This window comes from Nyctereutes procyonoides, unplaced genomic scaffold, assembly GCF_905146905.1.
Source record: "Nyctereutes procyonoides isolate TBG_1078 unplaced genomic scaffold, NYPRO_anot_genome, whole genome shotgun sequence".
In the NCBI taxonomy this organism is placed as follows: Eukaryota; Metazoa; Chordata; class Mammalia; order Carnivora; family Canidae; genus Nyctereutes; species Nyctereutes procyonoides.
The window spans coordinates 794923-819540 of NW_026575118.1; the positions used below are offsets into that span (position 1 = coordinate 794923).

General features: G+C 34.5%; 1 protein-coding gene across 3 annotated transcripts in view; it reads left to right on the plus strand.

Moving 5' to 3' along the window:
• The window catches only part of KIF20B (kinesin family member 20B), a 74538-nt gene that overhangs the window by 12778 nt on the left and 37142 nt on the right, over nucleotides 1-24618 (plus strand). For 2 of the 3 annotated variants that reach the window (XM_055334438.1, XM_055334439.1), the window contains 12 exons: nucleotides 868-904; nucleotides 1801-2028; nucleotides 2937-3048; nucleotides 4141-4212; nucleotides 4513-4659; nucleotides 5332-5494; nucleotides 6577-6867; nucleotides 10827-10966; nucleotides 11728-11866; nucleotides 12797-13025; nucleotides 13833-13885; nucleotides 19938-20091. In XM_055334438.1, coding sequence (XP_055190413.1) covers nucleotides 868-904; nucleotides 1801-2028; nucleotides 2937-3048; nucleotides 4141-4212; nucleotides 4513-4659; nucleotides 5332-5494; nucleotides 6577-6867; nucleotides 10827-10966; nucleotides 11728-11866; nucleotides 12797-13025; nucleotides 13833-13885; nucleotides 19938-20091 — 1765 coding nt within the window. The remainder of the gene's footprint in view (nucleotides 1-867; nucleotides 905-1800; nucleotides 2029-2936; nucleotides 3049-4140; nucleotides 4213-4512; nucleotides 4660-5331; nucleotides 5495-6576; nucleotides 6868-10826; nucleotides 10967-11727; nucleotides 11867-12796; nucleotides 13026-13832; nucleotides 13886-19937; nucleotides 20092-24618) is intronic. The other variant, XM_055334440.1, reaches the window with a different exon arrangement.

Here is a 24618-nt window from a genome sequence, read left to right on the forward strand (position 1 = left end):
TCATGAGATACAGAGAGACAGAGGCAGAGACATAGGCAGAAGGAAAAGCAGGGTCCCTGCAGGGAACCTGATGTGGGACTTGATCCCAGGACTCTGGGATCACAATCTGAGCTGAAGGCATACACTCAACCGCTGAGCCACCCAGGTGCCCCTCTTAGAGGAAATTGAAGTCATTAATAATGAAAAAAATTTGTCTTACAAGTTATCCAGTTAAAACATTGTATTACCTACGAAGTTATTAAAATATTTAAAAAATGAAATCATGCTTTCGTACATTGTAAAATGTGTTTTTAGAAAGCAGTTTGGCAGTACTGTAGGACTTTAAACATTTTTCATGTTTTTTTATCCACTAATTCACACTTAGGGATACATCCTAAGGAAATAATTAGAATGCAGAAGAAAAAAATTATAAATGAAGATTTTTATCTTAGTATTATTTTTACTGACAAAACTTTGTAAATAATCTAAATATTCTTGATAGAATAATTAAGTCATTTCACATCTATTCAGTTACATAGCCACCATTATTTGTTTACAAATAATTTTTAGTTACAGCGAGTAAAAGTAAAAGCTTTCAATGTAATAAATGTGGGGAAAATGATAGGAAGGAACATATTGAAATATTACTAATAATTGTCTGTGAGTGACAGGGATGTGATGATATTCTTTTTAATACTTTTCTGTAGTTTCCCAGATTTCTTATTATGAGACTGTGTTATTTAACTAGGGGAAAGGATTAATAAGTCTTTGAATTGAGTAGATGAAAGTTGTGGTTTGGTTAGTGACTTTTTCGGATAGATATGATATACTGGCTATTTAATCTTAACTAAAAATGGTTTTTAACTTAAAAAATATTGTTCCTTTTAGGTTGTGATGCAGAATGATAGTTTTGAAAGTCTTTATGGTAAGGTTTCCTTTCTCCACTTACTTTTCAAATGTTGATTATATGAAATACACTTGTAGCTTTTAATTTTTGAATCACTCCTAATGATTTAATTTTTTTAATCACAGTAATTCTTAGAAAATGGTACATAGCAATATGAAATAACACTGTAAAGTTTTATTTGGATTTAATATCACAGAGAATTCCTTTCACTTGTAACTTTCATTTAGAATTCAAGAGATAATATTTTTTCTTTGTCTTTTACATGTAACTTCAGTTTGGTTCATTGGCATTCTTTCTTTTTTTATTTTTTTAACTTTGTTTTTTCTTTGTAAGATTTTATTTATTCATGAGAGACAGAGAGAGAGAGAAAGGCAGAGACACAGGCAGAGGGACAAGCAGGCTCCATGCAGGGAGCCTGATGTGGGTCTCCGGATCATGCCCTGGGCTGAAGGTGGCGTCAAACCGCGGAGCCACCTGGGCTGCCCCATTGGCATTCTTTCAAAAAAGAAAAGAAAGATAAAAAGAAGCCAAGCTTTGGTTAATACACATTTTTTTTTTTTTAAACATCTGCTTTGGTCCAAAAAGTGTTTTACATTGCTGGTTAAAAAGATTAAGGATGGGATCCCTGGGTGGCGCAGCGGTTTGGCGCCTGCCTTTGGCCCAGGGCGCGATCCTGGAGACCCGGGATCGAATCCCACATCGGGCTCCCGGTGCATGGAGCCTGCTTCTCCCTCTGCCTGTGTCTCTGCCTCTCTCTCTCTCTCTCTCTCTGTGACTATCATAAATAAATGAAAATTTAAAAAAAAAAAAAGATTAAGGATAATTAGTTTTTCAAGTCTAGAAGTCTTGATCTGTCTCATCTCATTTTTAGTCAATTTCTTAATTTTGTGATTATTCTTTTGTATTTTTTGTAGGAAGTTTAACAAACTCTTTGAATATCCCAGAGTCTGAAGAATCAATGAAAGACTGTGAACAAGCTAGCTTGAATATGAATAATAATATAAAATTTTCTGTCTGGGTTTCTTTCTTTGAGATTTACAATGAATGTGTTTATGACTTGTTTGTTCCCGTATTATCTAAGTTCCAAAAGAGAAAGATACTACGCCTTTCGCAAGATGTAAAGGGCTATTCTTTTATAAAAGGTATAGTAATGAGTGCTTTTTATCTTATTGCTCTGAAGTTTCTTTCTAGTCTTTGTTACATCAAACTAGAGATTGAAAACCTTTATATTATTAACATCAACATTATAAAAAAAGTTTGTGCTTTGGAAGTGTGTTTTGGTATGTTAATTAAACCTGAATGTATAGGGGTCAATGTAAATACTGTTTTGCTTGAATATCATTGATGGGATTCTGGGAAGAGCTGTGTGTGTTGGTGTTCACATTATTCTGTTACTTTATAGCTGCCGTGGATCTATGGAAATGTTTCTGTTCTTCCACAGTGGTGTTTTTTCAACTTTTTAAAACCACTGCTCAAAGTAGGAAGTACATACATGTATTAACATCATGACCTGTACTCACATGTGTGTATATATATGTATACATATTTATAACTCAGAATAATTATGCTTACTCTTAGTACAAAGAATGCACTTTGATGTTTTTCTGTATTCTACTTCTCTTTTATAAAGTGCCGGGTATGACTTTAAATTTGGCTTCATGATTCACTTAGGAATTGTAGTCTGCAGTGTCTCACATCTAGGTAATTTTGTAGGTGTAATTCACAGTATGCTTTGTCTTTTTTTTTTTTTCCCCTGGATGTTTAATTCTAAGTAATCTTTTTTATTTTTAATTTTCTCTTTAGCCTACTGTTGAAAAACATTTATCTGTGTTTTTATAACTTAAATATTGGAAAATAATTATAATGTCCTTCTCTTGTATATCATTTTTCTAGTGGAATGTGAAATAGCTGAGTGGATTCCACCTAAGGGGTGTTATTAAAAGATTTCATTATGTCTTTGGGAAAAGAGATTACAAATCTCCAAAGAGATTACATTGTACAACAATGCTGTTTTTCTAAAGTGATATGTGTCCTCTTTTATTTTTTAAAGATCTACAGTGGATTCAAGTGTCTGATTCCAAAGAAGCATATAGACTTTTAAAACTAGGAATAAAGCACCAGAGTGTTGCCTTCACAAAGCTAAACAATGCTTCTAGTAGGAGGTAAAGAGGAATTCCTGCCATGTGAACTTGAAGTACCCAGGGTATTCTGTGCTATTGTAAATACAACTAATTTAAGATTAAATTAGTAGGTTCTCTGATATGTTAAATGAATTCATAGGCGTAAAAAAATACTCTTTTAACTGGAGAGCACTAAACACATAAGATTATTAGGACTATTTCTTGTTCTGACAAAATTTACTAATTTGCACGGAATCTCTTAGTTGTTTTATATGTGAATATCTAAGCTCAATATTCTAAGAGTTGCCTGCAATATGCGTCTCAAGGGGTTAAAGAATGATGTTTTTGAAGGAAGGGATTGAGGCATGAGAGACAAAAGGAAATAAGTTTAATCAGTGAGATGTTTATTACTATTATTTTTTAAAGATTTTATTTATTTATTCATGAGAGACACAGGCAGAGGGAGAAGCAGGCTCCATGCAGGGAGCCTGATGTGGGACTCGATCCCGGGTCTCCAGGATCATGCCCTAGGCTGAAGGTGGCACTAAACCGCTGAGCTACCTGGGCTGCCCAACAGCTGTGAGATGTTTAAAACAAGTTGTCTCTTAAGGGGGAAAGAGCCATCCCCCATGCTCAGGATGGCATGCAGATGGTATAGGATCCAGATAAGCCTGTATTTGGGCCTGATGTATGCTTTGCTTTAGGTGTCTACTCAAAGAAAATTAGCTATATATATATATATACACACAGACACACACACACGTATATATAGATACACATATATACACATATATATACATATATATATATCTACACATACACCATTTTAACCAATAGTACGATTTTTTGCAGGTAAATTGAGATTTTATTATGTTATTTCACTAATTGAAGTTTGAATATTAAGAGAAGAAGAGGGTTCAAGGAATTTGGGGCTAAATGAGAGATAGGTGTTTGGTTTTAGGGAGTTAGTATGTAGGTGACAATGGAACATTGGCAACTAGTTGGAAAATGCAATGCCGGAGGTATGGCTGGTATTAGGAAATAAATGTTGATTTTTTTTTTTTTTTTGCTTGCTTTGCCTATTTAGAATACAGAAATTAAAAAATACCATTTGATTTTTGTATTTTCTTTTAGTCACAGCATATTCACTATTAGAATATTACAGATTGAAGATTCTGAAATGCCTCGTGTAATGCGCGTCAGTGAGTAAGTTTAGCACTCTTTAAATTGTAATTATTTTGGGGGCGCTTGGGTGGCTCAGTTGGTTAAACATCAGACTCTTGGTTTTAGCTCAGGTCAAGATCTCAGGATTGTGAGATTGAGCCCTGTGCAGGGTTCTGTGCTGAGCATGGAGCCTGTTCACAGTTCTCTCTTTCCCTCTGCCCTTATCCCCACTAATGCGTTCTATCTCTCTTAAAAAATATATTGTAATTATTTTGAATTGTTCTGTTTTGAAGAACTTTTTATAGTTTTTGTGTTTTTTTTTTTTTTTTTTGGTTAATTTAGATTGTGTTTATGTGATCTTGCTGGTTCAGAAAGAACCATGAAGACACAGAATGAAGGGGAAAGGCTAAGAGAGACTGGGAACATCAACACTTCTTTATTGACTCTGGGGAAGTGTATCAATGTTTTGAAAAACAGTGAAAAGTCAAAGTAAGTGTTACTTGAAGGGCTACTGGCATGTTAATTATTAATAACATTTAAACTTTCAACTTTAGTTTTAGAAAATTTTTTGTTTTTAACCTTTTACATAATGACAATATATGGATTATAATAGAAATACTTAGAGTTCTTGGATTAAAAAAATTGAAATAAAAAACAGTGTCAGTTGATGCTAGTGACTCATCAAGTAAACACAATATTTTCCATAGCAAATATATGTCAACAGACACTTTAGAAAATAAGCTTCTCATGATTCTGGCTTAGCATCTATGACCACTTTATTCTTAACAAATCATTGTTTTCTTCTAGATGTGATAGATTTCTTCATTAATTAGTATTTTAGACTGAGCAAATTATAATTAGCCTTCATCATTTTTAGTAAAGGTGTTTCATGGTGTATATTGTAAAATTGCTTTATGCTAGAAAATGCGACCCAATTCAATGTGATTTTTTTTAAACATTTTGTCTAGTGAGTTATTATTATTAGTAGTATTGTTAGTATTTAAAGAAAATAACAAACAGAAAATGACTTTCATAGGCAGAACTAATCAATAACCTAGAAGTCCATGATAGCTAGATTAATTATTTCTTTGTAAAATTTATCAGCATTCTTACTTTATGAGATTTGTTTTAATTTAGAGTTTTTTGAAATCTTTTCCATAGGTTTCAACAGCATGTGCCATTTCGGGAAAGTAAACTGACCCACTATTTTCAAAGTTTTTTTAATGGTAAAGGGAAAATATGCATGATTGTCAACATCAGCCAATGTTATTTTGCCTATGATGAAACGCTCAGTGTGTTGAAATTCTCAGCCATTGCACAAAAAGTAAATATATTCAAATTTCTGCATATTTTGTTAAGTCTCTTATTAGAATATGAACCATTTTTTTGTCAGCATAGCTAATATATTTTGCACTTACAACTGTAAACCTAGGAAATAATGGAAAATTAAAAATTAAACATTTGACAAGAGGCGTCTGACAAGATTGAAAGTTTCTCTTGCTATTATTATTATTTTTTTAAAAGATTTATATATTTATTTGAGTGAGAGAGAGAGAGCAAGTATGGTGGAGAGGGGCAGAAGGAGAGGGAGAGAAAAACCCAAGCAGACTCCGAACTAAGTGTGGAGCCCAATGTGGGGTTCTATCCTACAACCCTGAGATCTGACCTGAGCCGAAACCAGGAGTCAGACGCCCAACCAACTGAGCCACCCAGATGCCCCCAATTAAAGAGCATTCTTATAAAGAATTGTCTGCTCTGGGGATCCCTGGGTGGCGCAGCGGTTTGGCGCCTGCCTTTGGCCCAGGGCGCGATCCTGGAGACCTGGGATCGAATCCCAAGTCGGGCTCCCGGTGCATGGAGCCTGTATCTCCCTCTGCCTGTGTCTCTGCCTCTCTCTCTCTCACTGTGTGCCTATCATAAATAAATAAAAAAAATTTAAAAAAAAAAAAAAAAAAGAAAAAAGAATTGTCTGCTCTGCCATCAGTCTAGTTCACATAGTGGCTAATCAGGAAGCCCTTTTGCTTGAAGTCCTTATATGTTTGTTTGCATAGGTCTTTTTTATTTTTTATTTTATTTTATTTATTTATTTTTTTGATTTTTGGTATGTATGTATGTGTTTATTTATTTTTTATTGGATTCAGTTTGCCAACATATAGCATAACACCCAGTGCTCATCCCATCAGGTGCCCCCCTCAGTGCCCATCACCCAGTCACCCCCTCCCCCCACCCACCTCCCTTTCCACCATCCCTTGTTCGTTTCCCCTAGTTAGGAGTCTCTCATGTTCTGTCTCTGCATAGGTCTTTTTTAAACACTAGAGTTGTCATTTGACTTAAATGTGTGAAATTATTTTTTAGTTGACAATTTTTCCTTTTCTGTTTTAAAAGTCACATTGAATATTTTAACAGGTTTATGTTCCAGACACTTTAAATTCCTCTCAGGAAAAATCATTTGGACCTGCCAAGTCTTCTCAAGATGCATCACTAGATATTAATAATTCAGTTAATAAAATGTTAAATGTAAAAAGATCCACAATTTTATGGGAAAGTGGTTTAGAAGACTTGGTGGAAGATGAAGATCTAACTGAGAATCCAGAAAACGGTGAAGAAAACCAAAGTGTGGAAACTGAACTTACTAATGAAGATCTAGATAAAACGTTGGAGGAAGATAAGGCTTTCATTAGCTACGAGGAGAAGAGAGTATGTATTAAGAACTCGTACTTCTAAGCTTGGCTTACTATTATCGTGAAGTTAGGGATAAGAATATTAAGGCTTCCTCTCTTCTAACTTTTTTCAACAATATATATATATATATTTTTATATATCTCAACTTTATATTTTTTTTGAAAAAAAAAATTTTTTTTTGAAGGCTTTTTTTTATTCATTCATGAGAGACAGAGGCAGAGACATAGCCTAGGGAGAAAGAGGCTCCGTGCGGGAAGCCCTATGCGGGACTCAATCCTGGGACACCAGAATCACGTCTTGAGCTAAAGGCAGATGCTTAACCACTGAGCCACCCAGGCATCCTGAAAAAAAAATTTTTTTAAAGATTTTAGTTTTAAGCAAACTGTATATCTAGTGTGGGGCTTGACCTCGCAACTCTGAGCTCAAGAGTTGGACACTGCACCAACTGAGCCAGTTAGACTCCCTTGTGCTTTGAAAAATTTTAAACCTAGAGAAAGATTAGTACAATGAAAACCCATTAGATTTGCTTGGATTGGGGATCCCTGGGTGGTGCAGCGGTTTGGCGCCTGCCTTTGGCCCAGGGCGCGATCCTGGAGACTCGGGATCGAATCCCACGTCAGGCTCCCGGTGCATGGAGCCTGCTTCTCCCTCCGCCTGTGTCTCTGCCTCTCTCTCTCTCTGTATGACTATCGTAAATAAATAAAATAAAAAAAATTAAAAAAAAAAAAAAAAGATTTGCTTGGATTTGCCAGGTAACATTTTACCATGTTTCATTCTCCATGTATATGTGAATACACATTTTTTTTTGCCTCCATTATTTGAAAACAAGGTGTAGACATAATGATACCTTACAATTAATTTTTTTTACCTTACAACTAATTACTTCAGCATGTATTTCTTAATAATGTAGACATATTCCTTATAATCACAAGACCATTTTCACACCTAAGCAATTTAACACTGATACAATAATATAATTAGTTATGCTGACCATATTGAGATTTCTTCATTGGTTCCAGTATGTATGTCCTTTATAGCCACTTTGATTTTGATCTACAACCAAAGTTAACACGTTGCTTTTGAATGTCAGGTTTCTTGTGTTTCTTTAGTTATTTATAATCTTGTAAAGATTTTTGAGAAATTGAGGTTGATTGTCTTGTAGCATACCCCCACTCTGGATTCTCTGATTTTTCTTCATGATTTAGGTTTTACACTATTATGTAGGTCAAGTTGTGAATTTCCCATTGCATCCTATCAGGAGACACATGATGTCTGATTTCTCCATTCTTGGTTATGCTAAGTTTTGCTCATTTGGTTAAGGTATTGTGTTTCAGATCTCTTTTCATTGTAAAAGTATATTACCTATGGGATGATACTTTGAGGTCATGTGAATACCTTGTTCCTCACTATCCTTTGACCAATGATTATCGCATACCCCACCAAACCTACTTTGCAGTCTTTTTTTTTTTTTTTTTTAAGATTTTATTTATTTATTCATGAGACACATACAGAGAGAGAGAGGCAGAGGGATAAGCGGGCTCCACACAGGGAGCCCGATGTGGGACTCGATCCCAGGTCTTTAGGATCATGCCCTGGGCCAAAGGCAGGCGCTAAACCGCTGAATCACCCAGGGATCCCCCCTACTTTGCAGTCTTAAGTACAAGCACCAATCAAAATGTCTACCTAGTACCAATTATTCTTCAAAAACAGGAATTGGTTTGTCATCTTATATTTACAATAAATAAGTAAGATTAAACAATGGTATTTTTATCCTCTGTCCAAATACAGTTCACACGTTTATTTATGTTGTATTAATCTTGAGATTTAGATCATGTTCACATTACCAGTTCCCCTTATTAACTTGCTATAACTGTCTGTATATATGGAGCCTTATTGTCCTAGGATAACTGGTAACCTTGTGCTCATGGGTGTGCTTTAATGGTGTTGACAAATCTCATATCATAGTACTCTTGGACTTTAGAAGTCCAAGTAGATGGAAGAGGTATTGGGTTTAATATTCTCATTTTAATAATTTACTTCATTGTCCCTGAAAGTCATCATTGCACTTGTATTGTTTGGAAATGAGAATAAAAGCTTCAGATGTGAGTCCCAATTTATCTGGTCACGTAATGGTATCTTGTTTACCATGGACCTCTGTAATGTAATACTTAACCTCAGTGAGAAAAGGAGCGATCAGTAGTCCAATTTTAGTTTGTATTAATCTTCTCAAAGCTAAAGTTTATGTAAAATGTTGATTAAAGTTGAAATGTTAGTAAAATTTCTGAATTTACCAGAGAAAAATAATGCTATAGTTCATAGTTCATAACTGAACTATATAAGTGCGTATCTTCCTATAACATTGATAAGGTACTTAAAAATTTCATCAAAGTATATTCTAATATTTAAATTTTAAAAATGAACCTGAATACTGAGGAGGCACTTGATGGGATGAACACTGGGTGTTATACTGTATGTTGGCAAATTGAATTTAAATTTTAAAAAATGTAAAAAAAAATGAATCTGATTAGACTACTTGCTTTATGTTATTAGCATTTTAGTTGGCATTAAAAATCATTGAGATACATTGATATTAACATATTAATACTTATGGTTCAATTAGGTAGAATGATCAGATTTTTTTTAGCAGAAACTTTATCGTGTGCTAACAATGATAAAAAATGAATTGTTGAGAATTAATAAATGAATTTCCCAAGCTATTCCTACATTCATGCAGATTTCTCTAGGTCTCCTACATTTCTTCTTTGATCATTAATTACAGTTTATTGGTTTAAACTGGGAAAATGTGGTTGTTTAGAATTATAAAAGATCATGGTGGAATCTGGAAAAAGAAAAAGAGGGAAACAAATATAAAGATCTCTTTACATATCACTCATGTTAATGGATTTTTTAGTATATATTATACTCTTTTGTATCCTCATTTTCTTCATTTAAAAGTAAATTGTGCAAATTGTGAATTATTAATGTCATCATTATTCATTACAGTAGGTTACTGTGTGATTGTACCATAATTGAACCAATCTTTTACGTTTGACTTTTGAATTAGGTTTCACTTTTCCTTAATTAAATATAAGTGCTACCATAAAACAATAGCACTGTGATAACTATTCTCATAGCCAAAACACTGGATACTGTTATATAAGTGCTTCCTCAGTATAAGCTTTTAAGAGAATTTCAAAGTTACGATTTCTATAGAAAAAAATTTCAAATATAAAATTGAGACATGGAAAGATCTGCAGTTTGAGTTTATTGATTAATTTATTATTGAGAAACTTTAAGTAGAAACCTTAAGGAATATCAGGCTTTATCTTAAAATATAACCTATTTTATTACAGATCTATATTGGCTATGTCAGGTGTTAATTGCTTTATTCATTGTCTATATTATATGATTATATATGCTTTTTCCAAGGTCTTAGAGTTGTTGCTCATATTGGGTAGGTAAAGCCACATAAGATAAGTTTATGTAACATCTCTTTTTTCCATTTTGGAAAGTGTTTGGGGTTCTTAGTAACTATTATATGTAACACTTGGGCTTTAGATCTTGACTAATTTAAAATCTGACGTCCAGCACTTTCCACACACCTGGTCTTTACTTTCTCCACCTATGAAATATAGATGCAGCTGCCAAGCTGACGGAAGGTTGTGTGGATTGGAAGGCATCAAATATGAACTCTCCAGAGTAGTTCCTGGTAGATAAAGATCTTCAAATTTTTTTCTTTCCTTTCTTTCTTAGTGTAGTCATACAGTAAGACATTAGAGTTACTGTAAGTCTATTTTTAAAATATGGAGAGGTCCACCTGATTTTTCAGATTAATGATTTCTGGAAATACATAATTTTCAGTGAGAATATTACTATTAGAAGGATGCATAATTATAGTCAACTATATTATTTTGAATACTTGGACTGTACTTCTGTTGGGATATATTCTTAAAATTTTAATATTTATGTTTTAGAAACTGTTGGATTTAATAGAAGACTTGAAGAAAAAACTGATAAATGAAAGAAAAGAAAAGTTAACATTGGAATTTAAAATTCGTGATGAAGTTACGCAGGAGTTTACTCAATATTTAGCTCAACGGGAAGCTGACTTTAAGTAAGTTACTTCTTTCGTGTCCTAGTAAGAATTGAGGATTTGATTTGTTCAGAATTTTTAGAAGTTATTTATACTTATATTAAGTGGTTTCTGAATTTGGACATTTTTCTATGGGCTTAAAAGTACCTTGCTAATAATCCTCACAGTGATTCTGAGTTATATGTGAATGATTTAAAACCTCCTTTTAATTTATAAGTATTTGATCTTTGTTTATTTTTATTATTTTATTTATTTTTTTCATCATTACAAGTGTATTCTTTAATCCCCATCACCTATCTGACCCATCCCCCTCATACATCCCACTGGTAACCATCAGTTTGTTCTCTGGTTTCTTGGTTTGTCTCTTTTTTCCCCCCCTTTGCTCATTTGTTTTGCTTCTTAAATTCCATATATCAGTGAGATCATATGGTATATATCTTTATTTGACTTATTTTACTTAGCATTATAATCTCTAGCTCCATCTTTGTTGTTGTAAATGGCAAGATTTTATTCCTTTTTATGGCTGAGTAATATTCCATCACACCCACCCACCCACCCCACCCACCCCACACATCCCGCACATCCCACATACCCCACATACCCACACACACACCATATCCTTATCCATTTATCTATCAATTGACACGAGCTACTTCCATAGTTTGGCAATTATAAATAATGCTGCAGTAAACATAGGGGTGCATATATCCTTAATCTTAGAAATTAAAAAAAAAAACACAAAGTACTGCTTTTTCTTAATGGGATTAATTTGTGTTATGAAGGGAAACTCTTCTTCAGGAACGAGAGATACTTGAGGAAAATGCTGAATGTCGTTTGGCTATCTTCAAGGATTTGGTTGGTAAATGTGACATTCAAGAAGAACCAGTGAATGAAGATTGTGCCGTGAAAGTTGAAACCAAAGTATGTTTGCTGAAATGTTAAGTCCAGTGAGGTTTTTGGTGGGCCCATGTAGTGTATTTCATCAGTAATGAAAAAACATTAATATACTTTAGAGTTAAAAAATTTACTATGTAGCTTCATTATAATTAAGCATGCTTTGTTAAGGAATGTAAGCACAATTTGTTTATAACTATTAGAATAGAAAAAAATTATGTGTCTGTTATGTTTATATCTCATTTTGGTGTTGCTTTTGAGTCATTGTATTGATTATAGGTAAGTAGATTCCTTTTAGTCTGAATATGAGATATCTCTCTTAGATTTGTGTTAATCTTAAATAGTTTTAAAAGGGCCTAAGAGTCCTTTATGCTGGTGTGATTAGAGCAAAAACATTATATGTAAAAGGATTTCTCTTATTGGCTGACTTACCATTCCCTGCTGTTGAAATATTCTTTTCTGCTGCTTCCATTTTAATTGATGTCTTTTGAGGGTTGTTCCTTTTTTTTTTTTTAATTACTCAGTTTAGGGGCCTGGGATGGTAATGTCCTGGCTCTTGCTGTCAGATTATCTCTACATGTCCCAGACATGATTTGGCTCTTGGTTTGAGTTGTGATATTGGAGGTTTGTTTCCTCAGCTGTCCCAACAGAGACTTAGGAGACATATAAGTGAAAGTATACCTGAACTGTTTGTCATAATTAATTGTTCTATGATGACTTATCCTAGCTTATGACATTTTTTTAATGAAGTTATGTTTTGTGTTCTGTAAAACAGAAAATGAGTACTGAAACACAGCTTTTTCATAATTAGAGATGCTTTAATATACTTTATTGGAAAACATTTTAAGTTGTGAATTTTTTGCTATGTATTCTTAAAACTGTCTAAATCAGATAGTGCCGCATTATAAGAGTGAAAGCCACTGTTAACATTAGGCATGTGGTTTTTGCTATTTTTAGGAAGCACATAATTATATAGGAATTGAAGATATTATTGATTCTCTTCAAGATGATGTCACTGATATTAAGAAACAGGCTGAAATTGCTCACTTATATATTACATCTCTTGCTGACCCCCAGGAAGCAATTGCTTGTTTAGAAATAAAGTTTAATCAAGTTAAAGCTGAATTAGCTAAAACCAAGGAAGAATTAGTCAAAACCCAGGAAGAGTTAAAAAAGAGACAAAATGGTAAGTCGATGTATTTTAATCCATATTTAGATCTTATTTACTATTAAAATTTTTTTGCCTTCGTTTACTTCTAGATTAATATTAGTAGAAAATGGACTTCTCAAAAAAACAAAACAAAACAAAACCAAAACACCACCACCAAACTAAGCATCAGTTTTATCAGCAAATTAAGAAATCTTCTAGGAAATTGTAAAACCATGGATTTTGTTCTGTATTTTTTATGAATTGTCCTAGTAGAGTAGATTCTGCTCTGGGCCTGTAAGTTTGGGACAGAGGGACTCCTATGGAGTGGTCCTGTTAAATTGGTGCTCCATTCCAGCTTAGAGCTATATCTGTCTGTCTGTTTACCTATCTACTTATCTATCTAACTCAATTAAATATATATATATATATAATTTATAATGTCATATATTGTCTTCAAAAGTGTTAGATGAAATATTCTGCCCTTTTCTGTGTGAAACAAGATGTGTAGAAAATAGCAGGTAAGTGGTTCCTCTACATCAAGTGGACTAGAAAGGTACTGTTTTCCTCTCTTCCCTGAAGTTTTACCAGACATTTTTTTTTACAAGTTAGCATTTGTCAATTTTTATCCTGGATGGGATGCTGAATGAGGCTTTTTCAGAAACATTGCCCTCTGGTGGTAGAATTAGTAGGTGAGTGCTGTGTTCTTTTAGTGCTGTCAACATCTTTTTTCCAAATGTAGCACAAGTTTCAGTGTCTGCTGTAGAAGCTTATGTTTCATGATTATTCAGTGATAATATTTTTAGATGCTTAGATATTTATTTTCAATATTCTTATTTTTTTCAGAATCAGAAATTAATTTAAATTCATTGATTCAAGAGCTTGAGAAATCTAATAAGGTAATAGTTCAAATTTCATTTTGTCTTGATAAGGAAATTAATAGTTAAGCAATTGAAGGAGCTTGACTTATGACAAGGTATATTTATTTTAAAACTAAAGAAAAAGTAATAAATGAATGAAAAAAGTTCAAAATTATAAGTACTTTCAAACCTTGTGCCTTTTTTTCAATGATAGCCACTGGAAAGTTTCTCCATTCTTTCTAGAAGATATTTATTTACATATAGTAGAGAACACACACAGATCTTTTAAAAAGTTTACACAAATTAGGGATGCTTGGGTAATTTTGTTGGTTAAGCGGCTGACTCTTGATCTTAGCTCAGGTCTTGATCTCAGGGTTGTGAGTTCAATCCCCGAGCCTATTAAAAAAATTTTTTTTTTATACAAATGGGATTAATTAGTTTCGTGTCTTTGTTTTCTTCCTCTAAAGACGTCTTGGAGATAATTCTACATCAGCACATAGAGATCTGTGTCATTTTTTTCACTAGGCGCATAGTGTTGATTGATGCATTTAGATGGTGTTTATTTCCTCTAAAATTACTGACTTTTAAAGTATGGGATATGGCTTTAGTAGTGTGCAGCATTGAATTCTGAACATCTTTGGCACTTATTTCCTCTAAAATTACTGACTTTTATAAATAAAATCTTAAAAAAATAAAAAAATAAAAAATGAGGGCAGCCCCAGTGGCTCAGAGGTTTAGCGCCACCTTCAGCCAGGGGCGTGATCCAGGAGACCTGGGATCGAGTCCCACATCGGGCTCCCTGCATGGAGCCTGCTTCTCCCTCTGCCTGTGTCTCTGCCTCTTTCTCTCTCTCATCAATCAATAAAAAAAATCTTAAAAAAAAATAAAATTACTGACTTTTAAAGTATGGGATATGGCTTGAGTAGTGTGCAGCATTGAATTCTGAAGATCTTTGGCACTTTGTACCTTTAAATCAGATAATCATTCCAAATGGTTGTAGATGGATTTGACATTGATAGGTCTAAATATGCAATTATAAGTATACATGGAAATGAAGTAAATTCAAAGCTCTAAACATGCTGCTTTTCCTCACCTTCTCTTGTGTGGGTCTTCTTACACCAGTTTATACTTACACTACTAAAGAGCTAAATATTTTAAGATATAATCAGACATAAATCAAGATCTTTGGTATCTAATATGCAGCATTTAAAGAAATAACAAAATAATGTACGTATCAGAAGACATGACAGGTGATTTCTAATCTTTTCCTTATTTTTTCTGGTTAGAAAAAAAGATGCTAGTTGTAAAAATTCAGTTACATTAAACTATGTAAAATAGAAAATAAGAAGCCCACCATAATCTTCCTCCTAAATAAAAATAAGAGAAAACCAAGTTGGTTGGCAGCATTTTTAGACGTTTACCTTTTATTTATTTAAAATATTTAATTTATCTGAGAGAGGGAGAGAGAGTGTGCACATGCATTAGCAGGGGAGGGGAGACACAAAGGGAGAGGGAGAAAGAGAATCTGAAGCAGACTTCCTCCTGAGCACAGAATCTATTATGGGGCTTAATCCCAGGACCCTGAGATTGTGACCTGAGCTGAAACCAAGAGTCAGATGCTTAACCAACTGGGCTACCCAGACACCTCTATATGTATTTATTTTTACAGAATACTTACTAAGTACTCTTTATGCTTCACTAACATATAAAGTATATATGCCTTATACTAATATTAAAATTTGAAGGATTTCAAAAATTGCATCATAACTTGCATTTTATCTATTCTAAAATATATTTACTAAACATTGCTGTTTTTCTTCTTTTCAAAAAAATACTAGAATCAAAGAATTCAAGAGTTGATAAATATAAATGATCAAAAAGAGGATATAATCAAATTTCAGAACCTAAAATTTCTTTTTTTTTTAATTTTTTTAAATTTATTTATGATAGTCCACACACACACACACACACCACCACACCACAGAGAGGCAGAGACACAGGCAGAAGGAGAAGCAGGCTCCATGCACTGGGAGCCCGACATGGGATTCGATCCCGGGTCTCCAGGATCGCGCCCTGGACCAAAGGCAGGCGCCAAACCGCTGCGCCACCCAGGAATCCCCAGAACCTAAAATTTCATACAGAAAACACATTTGCAAGCACTGTAAGAATTTAACTTTGTCTGCCTTATAATTTACATTAAAAAGTCTATGTTTTTGTTAAAAATAAAATAATTTAGAATAGCTTATATAGCTTAGATTAATTTACTAAGAATAAGAATGTTTAATTGCTTATTTTTGTGTTGGTTTTAGTTTAGCATCATGCAAATCTGAGTTTTTGAGAACTTGCAAGAGGGCATTTGTCTTCTTTGAACATAACATCCACAAACTATCCTGGCAGTGCTTCACATACATGAGAGAGAAGAATATTTTGTTCTTGGAAGCATAAGCCTTAGCTAGTTGGAGGGCAAAAGGAACTTAATGTGCTTAGATATCTGCAGGTCATAGAGATTTCTGTCTCTATCTCTATCACTGTACCTGCCTGTATTTCTGTGTCTGAATATAGAACTATAAGTGAAATTCAGTGGCGTTAGGGGTTTTTTTTGCTAGAGATTTATTTTTATTAAATGAATTTTTTGCTAATGTTCATATGCTTAATAGCGAAGATATTTTCTTAAAAAATTTACTTTAAAAAGTAAATTTTTAAATTATTTTAAAAAATTGCATTTACTATGCCATGTAAAAGCCTTTATTTAAGGGTTTTAGAAGTACAAATTGGGGTAATTTCATATTTAGTTAGGATAATTAGCCTGTCTTCTAATCCTCTTTTTTAAAACAATGGTTTTAGTTTTCTTTTATGTTTTTTATTGTAAACTCCTTTAGATTATTGTTTGAATTTGAAAAGGCAGAATATATAGACATAGTAGGCTGAGTAAACTAATAGCCAAACCTCTCTACTTTGTTTGGAGTTGCTTTTGTGTGTCTTTTCTCTGACCAGATGAGGCACAATTGGTATTTTTTTTTTTAAGATTTTATTTATTTATTCATGAGAGACACACAAGAGAGAGGCAGAGACACAGGCAGAGGGAGAAGCAGGTTCCATGCAGGGAGCCTGACGTGGGACTCGATCCCAGTTCTCCAGGATCACACCCCTGGCCGAAGGTAGGCTCTAAACTGCTGAGCCACCCAGGCTGCCCACGATTGGTATCTTGTAAAAAGTGGCTGTTGACTTTCTATCTTGACAGTCAAGGTCCAATACCCACCACTATTTTCTAAATCATCTCAACATTCAGTGGGCTTTTGATACTATAGGGATGAATAAGAAGCATTCTGGAAGAGTAGCTTACCTTCTGTCTAATCTCTGGTAGCAGATCTCTATTTTGATATTCATTAGATGCATTATTCAGTCTGACTTTTTTTGTACCTGAACTGGAAGAGACATCCTTGTAATAAGGAGAAGAGCAAGAATGAGAAGCATAAAATGATTTATTTCAGGCAAGAAACAGTTGTTGAGTGCCTCCTGGGGGCCAGGTACTGTGTATTAGATTTGAGAATTATATAGATGAATAAAAACTGGTCCCCTAAATGACTCTTCAGTAAGAGAGAAACCGCATAAACAGAATTAGAATGCAATGTGTGGTGGTAGTCAGTATATGCAAGAAGCTGAGAATAGGTGTATGTTTAGGGACTACTTTCTGGAGATGAAAATGATTAAGTTCATCCGTAAAGGATGAATAAAATTTAGCCAGTTCAAATTAGGGGGAAGGGGTAGTTCATAGCTATGCTGGCCTTCCAGGATTGTTGGAAAATCAAGCTGGAATTCTATTTATTTCTTTTTTTCTTTTTTTTTTTTTTTTTAATTTATTTATGATAGTCACACAGAGAGTGAGAGAGAGAGTGAGGCAGAGACATAGGCAGAGGGAGAAGCAGGCTCCATGCACCGGGAGCCCGACGTGGGATTCGATCCTGGGTCTCCAGGATCACGCCCCAGGCCAAAGGCAGGCGCCAAACCGCTGCGCCACCCAGGGATCCCTGGAATTCTATTTATTTCTATAGTATGTTTATATACCACAGTATGTTAGGTCATGTTTAAGTATTAGTAAAAAAGAACTTTAAATTAGCAGTATTCCTAACTTAATAGTCCTTGCCTGTAAATAAACTTTTTGGGTAGTTTCTAGATTCTGTTACCACCTTGGTTAAAACAATGTACGAAATTGTTCACATAAATATGTAAACAAATGCAAAGTAATTTGGAACTTAATCTGAATGTGATGATTAACTGTTGATCTGGGGTCACTGTTCCAAAGCTTGTCTTGAAAACACACTCTTCCTAATGATAAAAAAGTTTATTTTGAATGGTGGTTCTTGGTCATCCTCCGAACCAAGCATACTCTAGGGGCAGAAAAGATTCCTTTCAAAAACAGTTGTGGAGGATAGATTTTTTTTTTTTTAATGAAGTTGTATAATTTGAAGGAGGGAAAAAAGTGGTCAGATCATTTTGAGAGGTCTAAGAGTGAGGAAAGAGGCAACTTGAACCTGTCATGGACTATTTGAAAACTCTTAGGCTTTGTCAGAGGTGTGATCTGTCTATTCCAGGATTGTGTTATTTCTCAGTGACACCAGGGGACTAATTGTGAGAAAGAGTAGAGTTTTTTCTTTATGACATTCTCTGTTTAGGGATATCTAACAAAACTTTAAAAAAAAAAACCCTCATTACTTTATGATTTTAAAAAAGGCATCTATCTCATCAGGATGCCTGGGTGGGACCCCTGGGTGGCTCAGTCTTTGAGCGTCTGCCTTTAGCTTGGGGCATCATCCCGGAGTCCCAAGTTTGAGGCCCACATTGGGCTCCCTGCATGGAGGCTGCTTCTCCCTCTGCATATGTCTCCGTGTCTGTCATGAATAAATAAAATCTTAAAAACAAAACAAAACAAAACATCATTTCTGACACCATCAAACAATAAAAAATAAAAACTTTAAAAAATTAAAAAAAAGGCATCTATCTCATATATATCTCCTGCATAAAATGTTTGATTTTTGATGTAAAATGGCATTTTGCTTTCTTCTTTTTAAAAAGATTTTATTTATTCTTGAGAAAGAGAGAGAGAGAAAATGGGCACCAGCTGTAGGGGTGGGGGGTGGGGGCGGCGGCAGAGGGAGAAGCAGACTCCTTGCTGAGCAGGGAGGACCTGCTTGGAACTCCATCCCAGGAGCCTGTGATCATGACCTGAGCCTTAGGCAGACTCTTAACTCACTGAGCCACCCAAGCACCCAGCATTTTGTTTTTTACATACACTATTCCCCGCCCGGCCATGGATTGCTACCAGCATGAAGGGTTTTAAGTCATCTTTGCATTTAAAAACAAATCCCTGCCTTTTCCATACCTTTACTTTATAGACTTGTGCTTAACTGATGAGTTTCACCCTTCCTTTTTCTGAATAATAGTAAATTGTATCTTTTTTTCCTGCTAGCCTTTTAGGGAGGCATAGTATTTGCCTTAAAAAATAAAAATCTAAGTGATTTTTATTGTTTAGATAAGCTAGGGACTCAGTTTTCAGGCTGTATGCAGACTGTATATCTTTAAATATACATAGGCTAGAAGCTAAGGCCAAAACTATTTTTCTAGGAGTTGTTAGAGTGTTAAAAAATGCTCCTTATCTTTGAGAGGCTTTGGTAACAAAACAATTGTTGAGTTTCTAGAATGGGACCTCAAGATTTTAAGTTCAAGTATCTATAAGAAACAATTTTGTTATAGTGTTGTATTTTTCTTTTCAAAGCACATTTTTAATAGTGACTTAGGGGTGTTTTAGGGTTCTCCAGTTATCCCCAAGCAAGTTTCTAGCCCATAAGGATGAATTTGTTTTTAGGTATCAGGGTAAAACTACGTGCTTAACTGACTTTTAAGACATGTGTTTTAGTTTTCCTTACTGAATGTACAAGTTAATATTACTCACTTGCCAAAGCCATCAGTTATTTTAGGGTGAGACTTAAGAAATTTAGAAAATGTTTCAACAAATTTGAAAATAAAATTTTTATGATACACTACAGAAACATGATTTATATGTGAACTAATCTTTATTTTAATTTTATTTTAGAATGAGGCTGGTACATCTTCTTTAGTAAAAAACAATAAGTTGACTTCTAATGAAACAGTTGAAGTGCCTAAGGATGACAAAACCAAAACTGATTTGGGAAGAAAAAGAATAAATAAAAATGAACTTCAATTAGAAGAGCCACCAGCAAAAAAAGGTACTACTTTACTTGTCAGTAGAACTGCTGTAATGGGAAAAGTTGCAAATAGGAGGAAATTTACTTATTTAAGGAAAAAACCTGAGGAAATGTACATGTCACTGATTTTTTTTTTTTTTTTTAAAGATTTTATTTATTTATTTGAGAGAGAGAGATGCAGAGATGCAGGCAGAGGGAGAAGCAGGCTTCACGCAGGAAGCCTGATGTGGACCTTGATCCCGGGACTCCAGGATCAGGCCCTGGGCTAAAGGCAGACACTCAACCGCTGAGCCATCCTGGCATCCCCATGTCACTGATTTTTATCCTAACATGTTAATAGACAGCCTAGAAGATGTGTGTATGTATTTACAGCTGTCTTTTATTTTAATAAAATATTTTTAGATACTGTGTTTTTATCATGTCTTGCATGCCTATGATTCTTTTTAGTTCTGTTCTTATGGTAGTTAAAACATCACTTCTATTTTTGTAATTATAGTATCTTTTTATGCCAGAATCTCCTCATACTCTTCTTCCTTCTATAAAAGGACATTTGACAGTAAGACTTTGAGCTGAACATTATAAAAGATATATATGCTCAAGTTATTGTATTTACTATGAAATTACCAAAAAAGTAGGTGAATGCTTACTGTATGGTACATGTCCTTATCTATGTGGAAGAATAGATCAGCTTTTATGTTCTCTCTAAGCTATTATTTCTTTTAGAAAACTGTTGCATAATGATACAGGGAGTAAGAACTTTCTAAGAGAAGGTTTAGGAACATTAGCTTTAGAAACTTAACTAGCTGCTTCACCCTGAGAAAAATGGGTAAGTTAAGTCTTAACTTTTGTCGTTAGTAAAGTAGAATAAGTACTACCTGCCTCCTGAGGTCAAGTATGAAAACACCTGGGTAGTACACCAACATAATAAACCATCATAGAACTTCAGTAAAATGAATGTTTTCAAAAGTACATACCTTAGACGATAGTATAACATTAGATGGGATCTAGAGTGCTTGTGTGAACTAATAAATCGAGATTAATACGCATATGCCTTCTGTTATCTGTTGAAGGAGGGGTCCCTTTGCTGCTGGGAGGACAACCTTGTTATGATTTTTTCGTAACACTGTTCTTCTCTGCCTTTCACTTTGGTCAGTACCAAAGAGTGGCTGACAATGTAGGATCAGTAGGTCACTAGGAAATAGAAGTGGCCAGTAACAAGTGAAACATGCAATGGGACTAATTCTAAATGTAGCCTATTCTTTTTTTTTTTTTTTTAATTTTTATTTTATTTTATTTATTTATGATAGGCACACAGTGAGAGAGAGAGAGAGAGAGGCAGAGACACAGGCAGAGGGAGAAGCAGGCTCCATGCACCGGGAGCCCGACGTGGGACTCGATCCCGGGTCTCCAGGATCGCGCCCTGGGCCAAAGGCAGGCGCCAAACCGCTGCGCCACCCAGGGATCCCAATGTAGCCTATTCTTAAAGAACCATATTTAAGAACTATAGTTGTTAGCTATAAATAATTTTGATGTGGGTAGATTTAAGTAAGTTTAGGTAACACAAAATACTTTTTTCTCCTTAAATTCACAACCACTATTTCTCAATTATTTGTGTTATTAGAGACTACCAGGATTACATAAGGTATCCTATGAATATCATAGCTATAACCACTCTCCTCCCTTTTGCCTCCTACTAAAAAATCCCTAGAATAAAATAAGTGACTCCAGTAACCAGTAGGATAAGATCAGGGGGTTGATAGTTTCGTAGAATGCTTGTTCTCTTCTTAAAAGGGAATGCAAAGCCATTTCCCTATGAATTTGCTTGTTTGAGGTCATTGAAACTACTTTGGGAAAGCTAGTCATGTAAACAGTTTGAGAAATAAAGTTTTCAATAGCAATAAAAAAGACAAACCAGAGACACTTGTGATTTTTCAGCTAAAGCTGTAATTATTGTAACAAGATATAAGCAGTGTAAATATAAGTTGAATGTAGTATAAATACTGAATTACAGTGTTAATTGCATTCTTTTTTTTGTTGTTTATGTTTAGTTTTTATCAGTTAACTGTAGATCCTTAAGGTTTGCCCATCTCTATTGCTGGACTAATACTTTAATTTCTCCCTGACAACGCTGTCCTGAATATGTTCTATAAATCTTTTGATATAGAACATCTAAAACTTTCTGAAAGAATAGTATGAATATCTGAAAAAAATCAGGTACAAAACTAAATTTTTTTAAAAATTTAAATTCAGTTTGCCAATTTGTTTATAACACCCAGTGCTCATCCCATCAAGTGCCCTCTTCAGTGCCCGTCACCCAGTTGCTCCAACCCCCTGCCCATTTCCCCTTCCATAACCCTTTGTTTCCCAGACTTAGGAGTCTCTCATGGTTTGTCTCCTTTTCTGATTTTTCCCACTCAGTTCCCCTCCTTTCCCTTATAATCCCTTTTCCCTTGTAATCCCTCCTTTCCTTTATAATCCCTTTCACTATTTCTTATATTCCACATATAAGTGAAACCATATGATGATTGCCCTTCTCCGATTGACTTATTTCACTCAGCATAATACCCTCTAGTCCCATCCATGTTGAAGGGTACAAAACTAATTAGTTTGGTTTGCCTTATTATGTAATCATCCTAGTTCTTAAACTATATAGTAAAATTAAAAGAAGAACATTTCTTGATCACAAAAGTTTTATTGAGCTTTCTGTACTCACTTCAGGGTTTAGGGACTATATCCATATGGTATGACTCAAATCTCTTGACTTAGGATAGATAGGATCTATCTTTGTGAGTTCTGAATTTCTGATTGTTGTCATTTTAAATTTGCGTAGATCCTATCTCTTTCCTGATGAAGGTTTCAGACAATTTTATAACTTGTTTTTTAAAGAGCAAGAGGATTCTTTTTTAAAGAAACATTTCTAAGTTATGAAAAAAAATCCATCCTCATTTAGTTTTCTTAATTAGTCATTTCCACTGATGAAGTCATATGTATAAAAATAACATCATAAGTAGAGAATTCTATTAAATGGAAAGTAGAACAGACATCTGAACCAGTAGAAAAGATGGGGTCATTCCACTGTGGGATGACTTGCTGCAACTTTGTAAGATGTTAGGAGATGGGGCGCCTGGATGGAGTTGATTGGGTGTCTGTCTGCAGCTGGGGTTGTAATCTCAGGGTTCTGGGATCAAGCCCTGCATCTAGCTCCCTGCTCAGTGGGGAGTCTGCTTCTTCTTCTCCCTCTGTTCCCCACCCTCACTCCCCCACTCATGTTCTCTTTCTCTCAAATAAATAAATGGAATCTTAAAAAAAGAAGATGTTAGGAGACAATCTGATGGAAGAATAATGGTTGAAGATTATTAAAAAAATCCTTAAGAGTAAGTGGACAAATGTTATAAAAATAGGGTAAATCTTTAAGATTCAAGAGCAGCTGGAATCCTTAGACTGAATTACAAATCCTGAGGCAGTAAATTAGGAAAATGTAACTACAAACATAAAAGCTTTAAAAATACACTCGTCAGCTTTGAAGAAAGTGGGGCTCTACAACAAAGGGAAGGGCATGTTTTTCCCCATACCCTTTGAGGCAGAGGAGACAATATAAGTTATACATAATAAAACCTTACTGAGCTTTTAAAATAAAGAGATCTTAGAATTGCATAAGGGGATTGTAAAATTATAGCTGTATAGGAGCATTTAGACAGTTGTGTGAAGGAAATGATTATGGATTGTATTTGAAAAAGTAAGATTTACTAATAAAGTTGGTTTTTGCATATATACTATGGAAATTGAGATAGGTGATGTTTCTGTTTTATATTTGAGGAAGTGGTCATAAGGTTAAGGAGTTTGACAGTTATACAGCTAGTGAAAGTTATACAGCTAGTGAAGGGTAAGGCTGCATGAGAGTTCCCAGAATTTCAACCATTTACCCCCTAATTTTAGCTGTGAAAATATAATGTACTCAGTTTTCAAGTCATTCATTTAGTAGATCTGTACTATAATTGTGCTTTAAAATTATCTTTAGGATTTGGAATATTTCTGCCTTGGGGTGTCTCATCTAATTTCCTTCCCTCTGTCCCTTTTTTTTTTTTTTTTAAGATTTTATTTAATCATGAAAGACAGAGAGGCAGAGACATACATAGGCAGAGGGAGAAGCAGGCTCCCTGCGGGGAGCCCGATCTGGGACTCAATCCCAGCACCCTGGGATCAGGCCTAAGCCAAAGGCAGATGCTCAACTACTGAGCCACCCAGGTGTCCCACCCCTCTGTCTCATATTATAATGATAAAGATTTGTAGTAAAAAAATTGAAAGAATATTGGAAGTTATTAAAAGAAAATAGAAACAACTGGTAATGCTTTTTCTGCATTAATTGAAGGAACTGTGTAGTTTTTACATAAATGGGCTTATATGGGTTTATATAGGTGTGTATTTTGTAACCTGTTTTTTCATTTTTTTTTTAAGATTTTATTTATTTAATCATGAGAAGGAGAGGCTGAGACATAGGCAGAGGGAGAAGCAGGCTCCGCATGAGGAGCCTGATGTGGGACTTGATCC